The sequence below is a fragment of the Amblyraja radiata genome, chromosome 23 (genome assembly GCF_010909765.2).
Source record: "Amblyraja radiata isolate CabotCenter1 chromosome 23, sAmbRad1.1.pri, whole genome shotgun sequence".
Classification (NCBI taxonomy): domain Eukaryota; kingdom Metazoa; phylum Chordata; class Chondrichthyes; order Rajiformes; family Rajidae; genus Amblyraja; species Amblyraja radiata.
Window position 1 is genome coordinate 17,624,665 of NC_045978.1, and position 17,168 is coordinate 17,641,832.

A 17,168-nucleotide genomic window follows, 5' to 3' on the forward strand; every position below is an offset into this window, starting at 1 on the left:
ATCTTAAAAACCTGCACGTGCGCAGATCGATCTCCTCTCCTGCCAGTCAGCGCCGTGCGGATTGGTCTGTTCTCCTGTCACCCCCTGGGACAGTCTCGAACCGGACCCAATTTTCAGAGAGACCGGAAGCGGCGCGGTGTTGGAGATGTTTCCAAACCGAAAGCGGAGACTCTGATCCCGGCGGAGAACGACCAGCGATCACTATAAGTCCCCATCGCACCGCCAGCTCCAGCACCTTCCCTTCTGGTCCCCCTCACTGGCTCCTGCCCCCCCTCCCCCGTGATACCCCACTCTCCCCTATGGCTCTTCCCCCATCTTTTCTCCCCACCCCCACAACCCCCGTCCCCTCCACAAGCCCCGTCCCCTCCACACCCCCCACACACACCCCTCTCCCCCCCCACATACCCCCTCCCCCACACTTCCCTTCCCACCACCCCACCCCCCTCCCTCCCCCACACCAACCTCTCCCCTCCCACCCCACACACACCCCTTCCTCCCACACACATGAAGAGGGGGAGGGAGCGCTGCGGGATGAGGGGAAATGAGCAGCGTCTGTGCAGTTAGGGGCTATGGGTGAGTGGTGGAATATTGCATTGGGGAATGGGTTGCGTTAGGGTACGCGGCCTCCCATGTGACTGGAACCCAACGGGTCCCACTTAGTCTAGTCCTTCTTAAATATATGCCTGATCCGGATTATGTCTTTGAACGGGACTAGCATGGGATTTAGTCACGTTTCAACCCATTCATCGGGGAATCAGGCTGGTTAAAATAAATCTGGACAGGAAGCCAACATTTTATTTTTCAGAATAATGACAGTTTGAACCCGACTCCGAATCTATGATTCATGGTACCCTGTTGTTCTCAATTGAGCATTGCCCTTAATAAATATCTTGCTTTATCCTTCACTGGCTTTGGAAATTCATTTAGCTTCACTTCAACCACATTCTGTAGTTTAAAGGATTAACAAAAAGCTTGCAATTACAGACATAGAATGGAGGTAAAAAAAACAAATTATTGCAGGAACTCAGAGGATCAAAGAACATCTGTAGGGGGAAAGGAATCGTTGATGTTTTGGGTTGAGACCTTGCAACAGAGCGCAGGTTTGCATTAGAATGCTTTGTTCTTCTTAAATCATCGTATTCTATAGGGTGTTCTTTGTGGAGGCTTGATACAATCAGGCCAATTTAAAAGACAGTTATGAATAATTCTACGTTAAGTTTTACAGGCAAGAAACGAACAGGGGTCCTTCTCTAAAGATTATTAATAAATAAGGTAACGTGGGGAAAATCCTTAAATTCCATGATAGTTTTCTTCATTCTTATTTAGTATATTAAAATATAAAACAGAGTATAGGCCCTTCGGCCCACAATGTCTGTGCTGAACATGGTGCCAAGACCATCACTCATCTTTCTGCACATCACGCATATCTGCCCATTCCCGGCATATCCATACGCCTATCCAAAAGTCTTTTAAATGCCACTAACGTATCTGTTTTAACCACCACCTTGAGCAGCACGTTCCAGGCAGTCACCACCCTCTGTAAAAAAAATTGCCCCGCACATCTCCTTTAAACTCGGCCCTTCTCGCATTAAAGCTATAACCTAAAGATATCTTTAAGAACAAAAGTTAGATTCTTAAATTGCTGAAAACATCTCACTTCTAGAAAGGGCAAATGAAGAGTACAGATTACACATATTTAAGAAGCTAATGAGTGTGGAGCGTAGGAGAGGAAAATAAATGTTGTACTGAAACAGTTGAATCAAGTGGAGCAAGTAAAGACTGGCATGAAGCAAACACCAGAGTCACGTATTAGGACCGTTTCTGTGTATTAAAGGTCTTCAGATGCGTCACAAATTCAAATCTACCTCTTATCCCCCACTGCCTGAACCAAGTTGTTCAAGTTTTATGAAACCTTTGTCCAAATTAATAGAAGTGATAATAAAGAACAATTAGCAAATGAAATGTAGTCACAATCAAATGCTCAGTTTTTTAGCATTTGGATTGAAAGGTACAATACAGTTCCAATGCCAGAAACATTAGTCAGAGGAGGGGAAAACCCTTGATTTCTTAAGGTGTGCCCAAATCTTGCGAATGCTTAATGAATGCTCACCAGGTCAGCTTTCTTCTTTCTGGAAAGGAAGAAAAAGAAAACAAAGTCACACAAAATTAAATAACATCTGACAAAGGATAAGCAAGCATATCCTGCACATATTTGTCTTTTTAGGGATTCTTATTTTCAAGTCCATGATCACGCTTGCAGGCTTTTCGTTTGGATTGTTTACTCAATTGAATCTTGCGCTTGCAACACTTAAGGGCGGCACAGTAGCATAGCGGTAGAGTTGTTGCTTTACAGCACTAGAGACCCACGTTCAATCATGACTACAGGTGCTGTCGTTACAGAGTTTGTATGTTCTCCCTGTGATCACATAGGTTTTCTCCAGGTGTTCTGGTTTCCCTCCCACATTCCAAAGACATGCAGGTTTGTAGGTTAACTGCTTTCAGATAATTAACCCTAGTGCGTGGGGTAGCGCGGACTCAGTGAACCAAAGGGCACGTTTCCACACTTCTAATTCCATATCATCACACCTTCCAAATACAAAAAGGTCCAAAAACTTAAATCAGTCGAAATAAGCACTGGGTACAAGCACCTTCTGATGCAAAACCATTCAGCTGAAGCATTAATTCCGTTCCCTCTCCAGACACTGCCTAATATGCACCATATTTCCAGCATTTTCTGGTTTATAGAATCATAGAATCATAGAAAGTAGGTGCGAGAGTAGACCACCAGGTCCGTCGAGCCCGCACCGCAATTCACTCATGGCTGAACACCAAACAGACACACTTACCCACAAACAGTAGACACAAGACACAGAACACAAGACACTACCCTCCCCTTTATACCGCTATCACCCCTCTCCACCCCAAGAACCGCGTGATCTCCTGGGGGAGGCAAAAAAAACGGATAAAAACCCTGGTCCAATTCGGGAAAAAAATCCGGGAAATTCCTCTCCGACCCCAATCCAGGCGATCGACACTTGTCCAGGAGATCACTCAGGTCTACTATACTAACCATACCTAGGTCCATATCCCTGCCCTCTCCCCGTAGCCCCTTATCCCCTTGGCAGCTAAAAAACCATCTATTTTTGACTTAAATATATTTAACGTTTCTGCTTCCACTGCTCCCTGGGGCAGTGAATTCCACAAACTAACCACCCTCTGGGTGAAGAAGTTCTTCCTCATCTCAGTTTTAAAAGAGCCCCCCCTCACTCTGCAACTATGTCCCCTAGTTCTAGCCTCCCCGATCATTGGGAACATCCTCGGTGCATCCACCCGATCAAGGCCCCTCACGATCTTATACGTTTCAATGAGATCGCCTCTCATTCTTCTAAACTCCAAAGAGTAGTCCCAGCTTACTTAACCTTTCCTCATATGTCAATCCCCTCATTGCAGGAATTAATCCTGTAAACCTTCGCTGCACTGCCTCCAGGGCTAGTACATCCTTTCTTAAGTATGGACCCCAGAACTGTACACAGTATTCCAAATGTGGTCTCACTAATACCGTGTACAGCTGCAGCAAGACCTCCGTGTTTTTATACTCAATCCCCCTAGCAATAAAGGCCAAAACTCCATTGGCCTTCCTGATTGCTTGCTGCACCTGCATACTGACTTTTAGTGATTCATGTACTAATACCCCTAGATCCCTTTGCGTTGCATTACAACGCAGCTCCTCCTCATTTAGAAAGTAACTTGCCCTATCATTTTTTTCCCCAAAGTGAATGACTTCACATTTATTAGTATTAAATTTCATCTGCCAAGTTGTTGCCCACTCACCTAGCTTATCTATATCCTTTTGCAGACTCTTCCTATCCTCCTCATCCCCTACTTTCCCTCCCATTTTCGTATCGTCCGCAAATTTTGATATATTACACTTGGTTCCCTCCTCCAAATCATTTATATAAATTGTGAACAACTGGGGTCCCAGCACCGACCCTTGCGGAACCCCGCTAGTTACCGGTTGCCATCCCGAGTATGAACCATTTATCCCCACTCTCTGCTTCCTATTCGTTAGCCAATCCTCTACCCATGCTAATATATTACCCCCAATCCCATAATTTTTTATTTTTAGCAATAGTCTCTTATGTGGCACCTTGTCAAAAGCCTTTTGGAAGTCCAAGTATACCACATCCACCAGTTCCCCTTTATCCACCCGAGTTGTTACTTCCTCAAAGAATTCGAGCAGATTCGTTAAACACGATTTCCCTTTCACAAAACCATGCTGGTTCTGTCTGATGAAGTCATGTTTATCCAAGTGGCCCGTTAGTGTTTCTTTAATAATTGTCTCCAACATTTTACCCACCACCGATGTTAGACTAACCGGTCTATAGTTACCCGCCTTCTGTTTACTTCCTTTTTTAAATATAGGTGTTACATTGGCCATTTTCCAATCCACTGGGACCGTTCCTGCCTCCAGGGAGTTTTGGAAAATTATCACCAATGCATCCACAATCCCCACTGCTATCTCCCTCAAGACCCTTGGATGTAATCCATCAGGCCCAGGGGATTTATCCTCCTTCAGTCTCATTAAACTTGGTTTGAATCTCATTTTCGGTCCATTTACGCATCCTTAATCTAAACAACTCTTTCTCCTAATCTTTAATATTTAGGATTAACAACTGGAAAGCTCAAACCAATCTGGGCTGTATGAGACACAAGTTGGTGCTTACCGTTCTTTTGTGTGTATTGATGAGTGCCTGAGAACATCCTTTTTGTAAACACTTGTATAATCACATTCCTCACATTTATATGGCTTTGTTCCAACATGATTAAACATGTGCTCCTGTGTGACAATTATAAAACAATAGAGAGTATTAAAGTCCTTATTTTTTTAAAGGTATTTTAGCTTCATTCTCTTTCAATCTATTTTCATTGTCTGCATAGCATGTAGCCCAAATATGAATTAATATTTATAAGATCCTCCTGCTGCTGCTGAGACAAAGCACCAAGTGGCAGCAAGAATCCTCTTGACTCTTAGCAACAGCTCATTTCCCCTTTGTAGGAGATGACTTAATTCATGTTTAACCTACTAACTATTTGACTTGGCTCAATATTTCCCCTTCTAAATACTTGCAATCACCCTCTTGCCAAGATGGATTTATTGGGTGGCAATCAAGACATTGCAAATCTGGGTATATTTCACCTCTTTAGCCACATGTAGTTCAGGTCCCTTCTCATTCTTTCTAGCAAAGAATCAGTTACTTCACTACATCCTGCAGATTTTAACGTCACCGAGGTCATACAAATAATAACATTACAGTCAAAAATGCACAGTTCTGAAGATGGAGCACACAGAATATGATAGCTTGGAAGGAGACCCTTTGGCTTGAAATGTCTGTAGTGAGCCTTTTGGGATCAGCTATCAGTGTTCTATGAGCTTTAAGATAGTTATGGATAAAGACAGGGTCACGTGTTAAAACTCTGAATTGTGGCCAGGCCAACTATGATGGTATTAGACAGGAACGTGATCAAGTTGATTTAAGTAGGTTGTTTACCAGCAAAGGAATGCCTGAAAAATGTATTTAAGAGTGTGGTGACAAGAATTCAGGGCATGTATGTTCCTGTTAGAGGGAAGGGCACAGCAGAGGGAATGGATGCTTGGATGATGAGAAATTGAGCTCTGTCAGAAAAAGGAAGCAGCATGGGACAGGTATAGGAAGCTGGAATCAAGTGTATCTCTGTCGGAGTTTCAGGAACTTAGGAGCATACTGAAGAAGGAAATCAGAAGGGCAAAAAGGGGGCAGGAGATAGCTCTGGCAGATAATATGAAGGGAAATCCAAAGAGATGTTATGTTTATTAAGAGAAAGAAAACGACTAGAGAGAATAGGGCCTCTTAGAACCAACGGCGTCAACTGTGTGGAGCTGCAGGCGATGAGCAAGGTTCTTAATGAGTGATATTCCTCTGTGTTTACCATGGAAAAAGATGTGAAGACTGGGGAACTTGGGACAGTTAATGGAAGTATCTGGAGGACAATCAGTATTACAAGTTAAGGAGTTGTTGAACATCAGAAGGCATATGAAGGTGGATAAATCTCCTGGGCCTGCAGATATATCGGAGGACACTGTGGGAAGCTAGAGAAAAAGAAAATGCAGGTTAACTAATAAGGATCACCATTTGATACGGATCAGGTGCCAGAAAACTGAAGGGTGGCTAATGTTGGGCCTCTATTTAAGAAGGGCTGCAAGAAAAAGCATAGGTCAATGATTACTGGAGAGTATTCAGAAGGATAATATATAAGAATGCATATATATGGGCTGATTAGAGATTGTCAGCATAGTTTTGTACGTGGGAGACATTGTTCCACGTCTCACGAATCTGATCGTGTTTTTTGAAGGAGTAACCAAAAAGGTTCATGAAAGCACAGCCGTAGATGTTGTCTATGTGGATCTCAGCAAGGCATTTGATAATGTTCCATAGTCGGTTGCTCTGAAATGTTAGTTCACATGGTATCCAGGGAGAGCTAGACTACTGGATAGCCAATTGGCCGCATGAAAGAAAATAGACGGTGATGGTGGAAGGTTGTTTTTCAGTCTGGAGGCTTGTGACTAGTGTTGTACCTCAAGGGTCAGTGCTGGGGCCATTGCTGTTTGTGGTTTACATCTGCTAGTTAGATGAGAATGTACAAGGCATGATTAGTACGTCTGCGAATTACACAAAAGTGGGTCGTATCGTATATAACAAAGATGATTATCAAACATTGCAGCAGGGCTGAGAAAGGGTTAATGGAGTTTAATATAGGTGCGAGGTGCTGCATTTTGGAAACACAAACCAGGATCTTCACAGTAAATGGCAGGGCACTGGGGAGTATTGTGGAGCAGAGTGATCTAGGAGTGCAGGTACATATTTCCTCAGAAGTGGCACACAGGTTGATAGGGAGTTCAAGTCAGCCTTTGTTGGCCTTCATCAGTCAGATGTTATGTTGTTACAGTTACACAAGACATTGGTGAGGTCACATTTGGGGTATTGTGTACAGTTTGGTCACCATGTTATAGGAAAGTTGTTGCTAAGCTTAAAAGGTTGCAGAGAACATTTATGAGGAGGTTGCCAGGTTTCGAGGACCTGAGCTATAGGGAAAGGTTGAGCAGGCTAGGACTTTATTCCTTAAGAGCACAGTAGGAGGGATGATGTTATAGAGGTGCAAGAGCATGAGGGGAATAAACAGGGTAAATGCAGTCTTTTACGTAGAGTAGGTAAGCAAGAACCAGAGGACACAGGTTTAAGGCAAGAGGGAATAGATTTAATAGGAACCCAAAGGCCAATGTTTTCTACACAAAGGATGGTGGGTATATGGACCGATCTGCCACAGGAGGTAGTTGAGGCGGGTACTATCACTATATTTTAAAGACATTTGAACGGATACATGGACAGGAAAGGTTTAGAAGGATATGGACCAAACACAGGCAACATTGGGAAGGAGTGGATATAACACAGACAACATTGTTGCTGAACCAATAAGCCCAATGCCCTCTTGCTTCCAAAGACCATCAAAAGTTATCACTTTTGAGGTTATTACTAACCTTGAGTGATGACCACCGTTTACAACGATAACTGCACTGCAGGCACTTGAACCGTTCTGGATCATTCCCTTCATGTGAATCTATGTGAAATCTCAAATCTTCTTGGGTCAGGAAGCGAGAGCCACAGATCCGACAATGGTGGGGCCTCATCAGGGGTTTGTTTGATCTATAGTAATTGTATCTTTGTGTCCACATAAAAAAAAGTTCACATTCAGAATTTATTAGAATTTACTTAATGTACATATACTCATTTTATCTGTCCAAAAACCGGAATATAATCATCCAGATTTTACATTTAATATAAAACACACTTTCCCCTAACAGACGTCAGAATTGATGTTGTCAATCTTGAGAAATGTTTCAAATGGTAATTTAACATGTTTGGATTTGGGAAAAGATAGGTGGTGAAAAAGCATTTCTGTTCTCCAAGCCCTTCATTCAAAAAAATCATTAGCATCACTTGTCAATTGTTACACAGCTGAGAAGCTTTATTCATCTTGGTTGCTTCTAAAAGCCAACCTACTCACAAAGAGGGAGATGCCAAATGACACTTTTATGTCTTATTAAACGTCTGCTTAATAAGACAGACACAAATGCATCTGTTAGACACAAATCCCAATACGAGTCAGGTGTATTGAATCTGGCGGGTAATTTTTCATAGCCATACGATCTGGCATCATGTCAATGCCCAACTTTCCAACTATATCTCTTGATTTAGCGACTTTCAGCAATTGGACTTTGAGAGCCCGAATGTCCTTTAACCCAATCATGACAATTGCAAGTTTTGTGGAAAGATCGGGTTCTCTACACCAATTGCATTTCAAATCCTGGTGGATAGTGGGCAAAACAACAAATAGTGAGATTATTATTAGGCTATGGCTGAACCATCTCAATACGTCTCACTCATTTTGAGAGGACAGTTAGGCATAAGAATGCCTCTATCCAGGCCTCTGAAATCCAAATCAACAAATTCACTCATCAAATGGTTTACCTGCGGCCCAGGTATCCTCTGTATTTCCTCCTGCCGAACCTTTTAGGTGGACGACCTCGTCTTCTCAAATGTTTATAAGATGGCTCGCTGGTGTTTGATGATGGATCTTTGTTCTCCGAATCGGACTGGCTGATTCCAGACTCTGCTACAACCTCACTGGCTGCCGACACATCGCCATTCTCATGGGCAGTTGAACTGGCTGCTTCAGAGGTCTGGAGATCCATTAGGTTGGACTGCGAAGTGACAAGTGCCTCAACCTCTGCTCCTGTTTGACAGAAGGACAAGGGGGTGGAATTCAAATATTCACCAGAGCCAGGATTTCAGATGGAAAATAGAATCTAAGATGTTGACTATGAGAAGGCGTTTTAAAAGATAGAAAGAGATGAAACAAGATAGAAGGATTTACAAAAGGAGTTCCAGGATAGAAGGTACAGTTGTAGTATAGTCAGAGGGCACAGTCATTAACTGCATTGGAGGCAAGCAAACACTATTTGGAGTTACACCAGCATAATGTCTTTAAAAAAAAATATAAAGCATCTACAGTTCCTCGTTTCTCAATTAAACGATTTCAACTTTGTAGGGCCATGCTGCTTCTAATGTGGCTACTGTGCTTTCCTATATTTTATTGTAGAAGGAACATTAAAACATTTTCTCACTGATTTAAAAGCAATTGAAGTATCCTACAATTGTCAAAGATGCTACAACATGTACTTCATTTCATTGGAAATATTAAAAAACTGTAAATCAGGGGTTCAAAAGGAGATTGAATAGGAATAGTGGCATGTTAGGAAATGGAGATAAATATAGATGATCTTGGCAGATTATATCTATATATAGCACTAAAACTCATCTTGTTTCTATGCGTGCGTGTGCGCGCGTCTGCCTATGTGATCTTAGAACTACGTCAAAATACAAGATAGCGCTACAATTGGAATATTGCGTTGGGGGAACGGGTTGCGTTGGGGGGACCAGGCCTCCCGTGTGACAGGGATCCAACAGTATACTATTAAAATTCAGTTTGGGGCCAAACAAATAAAATACTTCAGATCAAGGAGAAATTGTGGAATGACATAGATGAATGAACATGCATGGCAATTTTTTTTAAATCAGAAGCTCATCAGTATGTTCAATTGTTAAATTTCTAGTTCGACATCATTGATGAACTTGTCAGCTAGCAACCCATGTTCACTGGTTTCTTCACCAAAATTATTGTACAAGCTGTTGTTTCACATGCATATGCCCATCGTTTACAAACTTGTTTGGGGCTCTTAAATCAGCTTTCTCCTCCTAGCATAGCTACAAATTAGGCCTCAGTCAGTCACAAAACCAGATCCTTTTTGAATCTAGCTCTTTGCCAGTCACCACCTTTTGTCTGATTTTAACATGGTGGATCATGCTCCACATACTAATTTAATGTGGATCAGAGACGCTTTACATAATTCTATCCGCTGCTCATGTTCAACAAAAGTATAAGGGCGGTGGAATTCAAATATTCACCAGAGCCAGTATTTAGGATGGAATTGAAACAGGACCCAAAGATGGTAAATGTAAAAAAATTGTCCCTGGTATGTGCAGAATAGTGTTAATGTGCAGGGATCACTGGTCGGCATGGACCCGGTGGGCCGAATGGCCCGTTTCCACGCTGTATTTCTAAACTAAACTGTTTCTATTTTTGGAAATAAGATTGTGTGCAAAAATTAGTGGTTAATACCTTAAAACGTTTTGCTGTACTACTCCCTGCATAGACCAAGATAAGCCAAATTTTAATTTGTAACTGGGACAAAGGAGGGAAATATTAGCAAAATAAAAACTTTATCCAATTACTGAACAATGTGATATGCAAAGGCTGGTTAGGATATCTCTTGCCATCTGTTGGAGTTTATAGTTGAATATCACATCTGAATATCACATGTTGCAAGAATTACTGAGTCTAAAACAAGAGGCAAGTCTCAGAAGAAGGGGTAGACAATTTTAGATCAAGATGAGAAAAAAAAAAGGAAAAAAAAAAAAAAAAATCAGTATGTGGATTGAGGTAAACTGTTGAAATTTCCCACCCAGCCTGTGCAAAGTAGGAGATAGACCAGACCAGAGAATGATGTATTCAAGGGAGAGTTGGATATGGCTCTTAGGGCTAATGGAATCAAGGGATACAGGGAGAAAGCAGGAACGGGGTACTGATTCTGGATGATCAGCCATGATCATATTGAAAGGCGGTGCCGGCTCGAAGGGCTGAATGGCCTACTCTTGCACCTATTTTCTATGTTTCAATGTTTCTACAAGACCAAAGCCAAGTCACCACAATATTTGTTTGGGAAACCAGATGACAATTCTGCTATGTTATGTTATGTGTCTGTTATGAGACTGAAGAAGGGCCTCGACGTATATCATCACGTATCTATGTTCTCCAGAGATGCTGCCTGACCTGCTGAGTTACTCCAACAGTTTATGTTCTTTTATGACACATTTCTTTACCCGTTTTCTTCCCCAACTGCTCCATTACATAAATTGTGTGTAATATTATGTGACACAAATGAACTAATCAATGCAGATTTGGGAGGGGACTTTGATAACATTGAGGAAAGCCTGAAGCTTCATTAACATGGAAGAAACAGAAACAACATTTATCTCAACAGTGGTCAAACATTTCTGGAAAGCTAAAGATTTGTGAACCTTTCTTAGCCATCTATCTTGCTTGCAGGTATGTACAGACAGAAATGAGAAGCAATGAGTCAAATACAATTTATCAACGTGTTGATGAGGAGGTTGTGCAGGAACTATTTTACCATCAAACCCAGATGCTGCTTCTGTTTGCAAAACCTTACGAGGCCTCCCTGGGCGCCTGCGAGGCCGGTCACTGGATGAAGTGGTGACATTGCGACTGTAGTTCGGTTGTCTCCCACGCGTCTCATCCTCCGCTGGATTATAATCGCTGTCGGCTAACAAGAGATTATTTTCCAGAATGAAAATTTACTCGGGAGGAATCAGCATATCCACTGTATGATTAAATCAGCGAGTTTTTTGTGAAACTGGTAAGAGTGAAACTGTTGCATGATACATTATGAAAAATGTTCCTTAAAAACAATAAATGCAAATATTTGTGCCAGGTCAAGCTGCGTTCATGGGAAGAAATACATATACTATTTCAGGTCAAATTACCTCATCTTTTATTACGCCTTCTGTACTCAATATTGAATTCTACAACTTCAGGTAACTTGATTTCTGTCGGTCCGAGTCACACATCTGTTTTAGTAGCTCAGTTAGTCTGTTCCAATCTCATGACTTGCTGGGCACACCTCCCTACTCTGAAGGCCCTCAGCATCCATAAGGACTCATCACACCCCTGCCACGGTCTGTTTCAACTACTTCCCTCCGGCAGACGTTACAAGGCCTTCTACGCCCGAACCTCCAGACTAAGGAACAGTTTTATCCCAAGAGCTATAGCGGCTCTGAACCGGCCCTAATGAGTGCCCCCCCCACCCACCCCCTTTGGACAGTCTCCCTCAGATGGTCACGTCAATCAATTCAGCTTGCTTATTTATGTATTGTATTTATTTACCTTTCTTGTACATCAGTGGAGCTGCACACTAAATCTCGTTGCACTGACGTGCAATGACAATAAAAGATATTATTATTATTATTTTGCAAATACTAACTCATCTGTACGTTCATTTGCCGATTATGACACTCAATAACTGTTCCCACTCGCTCACTGCTCAGATGGTCACCCCTGTTTTACCCTACCCTGAGCTCGATTATCCCTGTAGTTTAACAAGCTTCTTTGGCTGCTTCCCAGGTCTGACAAAGTGTCTTCAACATGAAACAACTTTTATTTTTCTCAATCACATGTGGCCTCTCCTGCCTCCCATTTCCAGATTTCATGCATTGCAGCCCTTTTGAAATTTTGAATATTATACTTCGCCGTACATTCAAGACGCATTTTTTGGGACAGAGGCTTGGCTGCAAGAGGGCCAGGCCCTGGGAACTGAGTATTCAAGGGTATACCTCCTATCGAAAAAACAGACAGGTGGGGAGAGTAGTTCTGTTGGTGAGGAAAGAAATTCAGTCCCTTGCAAGGGGTGACATTGAAACAGGAAATGTGGAGTCAGTATGGATAGAACTAAGGAATTGCAAGGATAAAAAGACCCTAATGGGACTTATCTACAGGCCCACAAACAGTAGCCTGGATATAGGGTGCAAGTTGAATCAGGAGTTTAAATTGGCATGTAGTAAAGGTAATTCTACAGTTGTTACGGGAGATTTCAACATGCAGGTAGACTGGGAAAATCAGGTTGGTGTTGGACCCCAAGAAAGGAAGTTTGTGGAGTCCCTCTGTGATGGATTCTTAGAGCAGCTTGTATTGGAGCCTACCAGGGAGAAGGCAATTCTGGATTTAGTGTTATGTTATGAACCAGATTTGATAAAGGAACTTGAGGTTAAGGAGCCATTAGGAGGTAGTGACCATAATATAGTCAAGTTTAATCTACAATTGGAAATGGAGAAGTGTAAATCGGAGGTGTCAGTGTTACAGTTGAATAAAGGGGACCATGGAGCCACGAGGGAGGAGCTGGCCAAAGTTGACTGGAAAGATACCCTAGCAGGGATGACAGTGGAACAACAATGGCAGGTATTTCTGGGAATAATACAGAAGGTGCAGGATCAGTTCATTCCAAAGAGGAAGAAAGATTCTTAGGGGAGTAAGGGGCGACCGGGGCTGACAAGGGACGTCAGGGACAGTATAAAAATAAAAGAGAAGTACAACGTAGCAAAGATGAGCAGGAAGCAAGAGGATAGGGTAATGTTTAAAGAGCAACAGAATATAACTAAAAGGGCAATACGGCGGGAAAAGATGAGGTACGAAGGTAAGCTAGCCAAGAATATAAAGGAGGACAGTAAAAGCTTCTTCAGGTATATGAATTAGTTAAGACCAAAGTTGAACCCTTGAAGACTGAAAAAGATGAATTTATTATGGGGAACAAGGAAATGGCAGATGAGTTGAAGAGGTACTTTGGATCTGTCTTCAATAAGGAGGACACAAACAATCTTCCTGATGTACTAGGGGCCACAGGATCTGGGGTGACGAAGGAACTGAAGGAAATCCACATTTGGCAGGAAATGGTGTTGGGTAGACTGATGGGACTGAAGGCTGATAAATCCCCAGGGCCTGATGGTCTGCATCCCAGGATACTTAAGGAAGTGGTTCTAGAAATCGTGGACGCACTGGTTATAATTTTCCAACGTTCTGTAGATTCAGGATCAGTTCCTGTGGATTGGAGGGTAGCTAATGTTATCCCACTTTTGAAGAAAGGCAGGAGAGAGAAAACAGGGAATTATAGACCAGTTAGCCCGTCATCGGTGGTGGGGATGATGCTGGAGGAAATTATAAAAGATGAAATTGCAGCACATTTGGATAGCAGTAACAGGATCGGTCCGAGTCAGCATGGATTTACGAAGGGGAAATCATGCTTGACTAATCTTCTGGAATTTTTTGAGGATGTAACTAGGAAAATGGACAAGGGAGAGCCAGTGGATGTAGTGTACCTGGACTTTCAGAAAGCATTTGATAAGGTCCCACATAGGAGATTAGTGGGCAAAATTAGGGCACATGGCATTGCAGGTAGAGTGCTGACATGGATAGAAAATTGGTTGGCAGATAGGAAACGAAGAGCAGGGATTAACAGGTCAATTTCAGAATGGCAGGCAGTGACTAGTGGGGTACTGCAAGGCTCGGTGCTGGGACCACAGCTATTTACAATATAGATGAAGGGATTCAAAATAACATTAGCAAATTTGCAGATGACACAAAGCTGGGTGGCAGGGTGAACTGTGAGGGGGATGCTATGAGAATGCAGGGTGACTTGGACAGGTTGGGTGAGTGGGCAGATGCAGTTTAATGCGGATAAATGTGAGGTTATCCACTTTGGTAGCAAAAACAGGAAGGCAGATTACTATCTAAATGGTGTCAAGTTGGGAAAAGGGGAAGAACAACGGGATCCGGCGGTCCTTGTTCATCAGTCAATGAAAGTAAGCATGCAGGCAGTGAAGAAAGCGAATGGCATGTTGGCCTATATAACAAGAGGAGTTGAGTATAGGAGCAACGAGGTCCTTCTGCAGTTGTATAGGGCCCTAGTGAGACCACACCAGGAGTATTGTGTGCAGTTTTAGTTTCCCTAATTTGAGGAAGGACATTCTTGCTATTGAGGGAGTGCAGCGTAGGTTTACATGGTTAATTCCCGGGATGGCGGGGCTGTCATATGCTGAGAGAATGGAGCGGCTGGGCTTGTATACTCTGGAGTTTTTAAGGATGAGGGGGTATCTTATTGAAACATAAGATTATTAAGAGTTTGGACACGCTAGAGGCGGGAAACATGTTCCCGATGTTGGGGGGAGTCCAGAACCAGGGGTCACAGATTAAGAATAAGGGATAAGCAATTTAGAACGGAGACAAGGACATTTTTTTTTCTCACAGAGAGTTGTGAGTGTGGAATTCTCTGCCTCAGAGGGCGGTGGAAGCCGATTCTCTGGATACTCTCAAGAGAGAGCTAGATAGGGCTCTAAAAGATAGCAGAGTCAGGGGATATGGGGAGAAGGCAGAACGGGGTACTGAATGGGGATGATCAGCCATGATCACATTGAATGGCTGGCTTGAAGGGCCGAATGGCCTACTCCTTTGCCTATTCTTCTACACAAGTTCTGTGTATCTAAGCTATGCTAAGCCAACAAATGTAAAACTGGTCTCTGAAATCAGTTGCCACACAAATTCTTATTTTACAACAAAGGGGTGGTTAGCGAAAAAGTATTCAATATTGAAAACTGAATTAAAATTGAAATTGGGTTGAAAGTTTCAGAAGACCATGATAACCATTCAACCAGAATGGCTGCAAATCTTTGCATGTCTCCTGTCCCCATTTTTGAGTCAGGTGAAATTAAAGAACGAGTCTGTGCCTGCACTTGTCTGGTAGTTCATTACCTTCTCGGTCATCAATAGCACCAGCATCCACAATATCATCCTCCTCCTCTTCTTGCTCTAGTTCCTTGTCCTCTTGAGTTTTCATTTCCTCTGGTCTCGGTGAGGCATTCTGCTTCCTTGGCCGTCCTCTCCCTCGCTTTTTACACAGAAAACCTCCTAAAGTTGAAAATAGTATGGAGGTCAAGATAAAATGTGCAGCTTTAATTTACAAAGTAGTAACTATTGCCGTGCAGAATATAATAAGTAGACATTCTCTACATCTACTTTCAACAATTAAGAGATCTGCATACGGAGATGTCAGTAGACCTACGAGCAAGAAATTGTGACAATGGACTCTCTCTTAACACCCTTTCAAGAGGAAAGATTATGAACACTAGAAGCAAAGGAAAGTAAAGGATTTCTACTGGAGATTGTTTGTTGTTTCTGGCAACAATATTCCACTAAATAAAGTTTTTATAGACGTTGCATTTTAATTTCAAATTGAGCTAAGAACATTCTCAACAATACTCAAACAATGGTGGGCCCCAGACTGCACTGACATATTCAACATCCAATCATAACAGCATTGCACCAGGTTGATGACTGGAAGGCAAATCATACAAAGGGAGGACTAGAATTAAGTAATAACGATGATGCAAATAAATTGTTTTGACACAGGTGTACCTGTTCTGTAACAATAATTCAATTATCCCCACTAAACTGATCTGTAATGTTTCAATTAGATTACTATACAATCCTCAATTATCGATTTCCTCTGGTCACCCAAGTGGGGCAGTCTCACCTTGTTTTATTCTCGTTTAACCTTATGCAGACAAAGAATTAATTGCACTGCCTTCTCCTTCCATTCTTAGACTGTTACCTCAAGAGTTGCTGAAGATTGTGTGCAAATGACCTCCCAGTGATTGTCTACTCACTGCCCTTGGGAATTTCATCTGAAAACAAAACGTTGGGGTGTAAACCAGTTTTCCCCATCCATCCAATATTATTTTTGTCACATTGCTCATCAGACATCCAGAACAGGATGAGCACAAATGCCCTTCAATTAAACAGTGGAAAGAGTGAAAACATCAAACACTGGCCATTTTTAACCGCTGCCTCAAACTGTACCAGAATGTTCACTTTGGTACCTTGCTACATGTTCATTCTACTTATCCTACAATAATGTGAAATGGAAAACCACAGTGAAGGAGAGGTTAGTCTGCCTTACTAAGAATCAAGGAAATGCAGTCTGCAAATTGGAATCAGATAGTGTCCCCAGTACTATCACATGTCTGGATTAACACTCAAAGGCAGCAATGTTGATCAGCCTTCAATAAACAGGAGCTCCTTGCTAATGTAAGATGGCAGGTCTAGGCAGCAAGCTCTACCCTGGCTGAATGTGCAAGACAGAAGCGCTTTCACAAGATGCTCACTGGATCATGGTTTGAAACTGAGAACCATAATTACAATCAGCAACAATGCATTAAAAAGCTAATTCAGTGCAAGTTCCTCTTCCAACCAATCCTATCCAAACAATATTGGTACCTGAAAGAAGCGGTGTTCATGGAAAAGAACACAAGATGGATAAGTAAAGAGGTTGAGAAAAAATAAATTCATGAAGTAGTGCTAAAATTGTTCAAGATTCAAGAATAAATAAG

General features: G+C 42.2%; 1 protein-coding gene across 3 annotated transcripts in view; it reads right to left on the minus strand.

Moving 5' to 3' along the window:
• The window catches only part of znf335 (zinc finger protein 335), a 58,966-nt gene that overhangs the window by 30,601 nt on the left and 11,197 nt on the right, over positions 1–17,168 (minus strand). For all 3 annotated transcript variants that reach the window (XM_033041633.1, XM_033041632.1, XM_033041634.1), the window contains exons 6-11: positions 15,532–15,687; positions 11,348–11,500; positions 8,565–8,829; positions 7,574–7,754; positions 4,725–4,837; positions 2,111–2,129 (exon numbers count right to left, since the gene is read on the minus strand). In XM_033041633.1, coding sequence (XP_032897524.1) covers positions 2,111–2,129; positions 4,725–4,837; positions 7,574–7,754; positions 8,565–8,829; positions 11,348–11,500; positions 15,532–15,687 — 887 coding nt within the window. The remainder of the gene's footprint in view (positions 1–2,110; positions 2,130–4,724; positions 4,838–7,573; positions 7,755–8,564; positions 8,830–11,347; positions 11,501–15,531; positions 15,688–17,168) is intronic.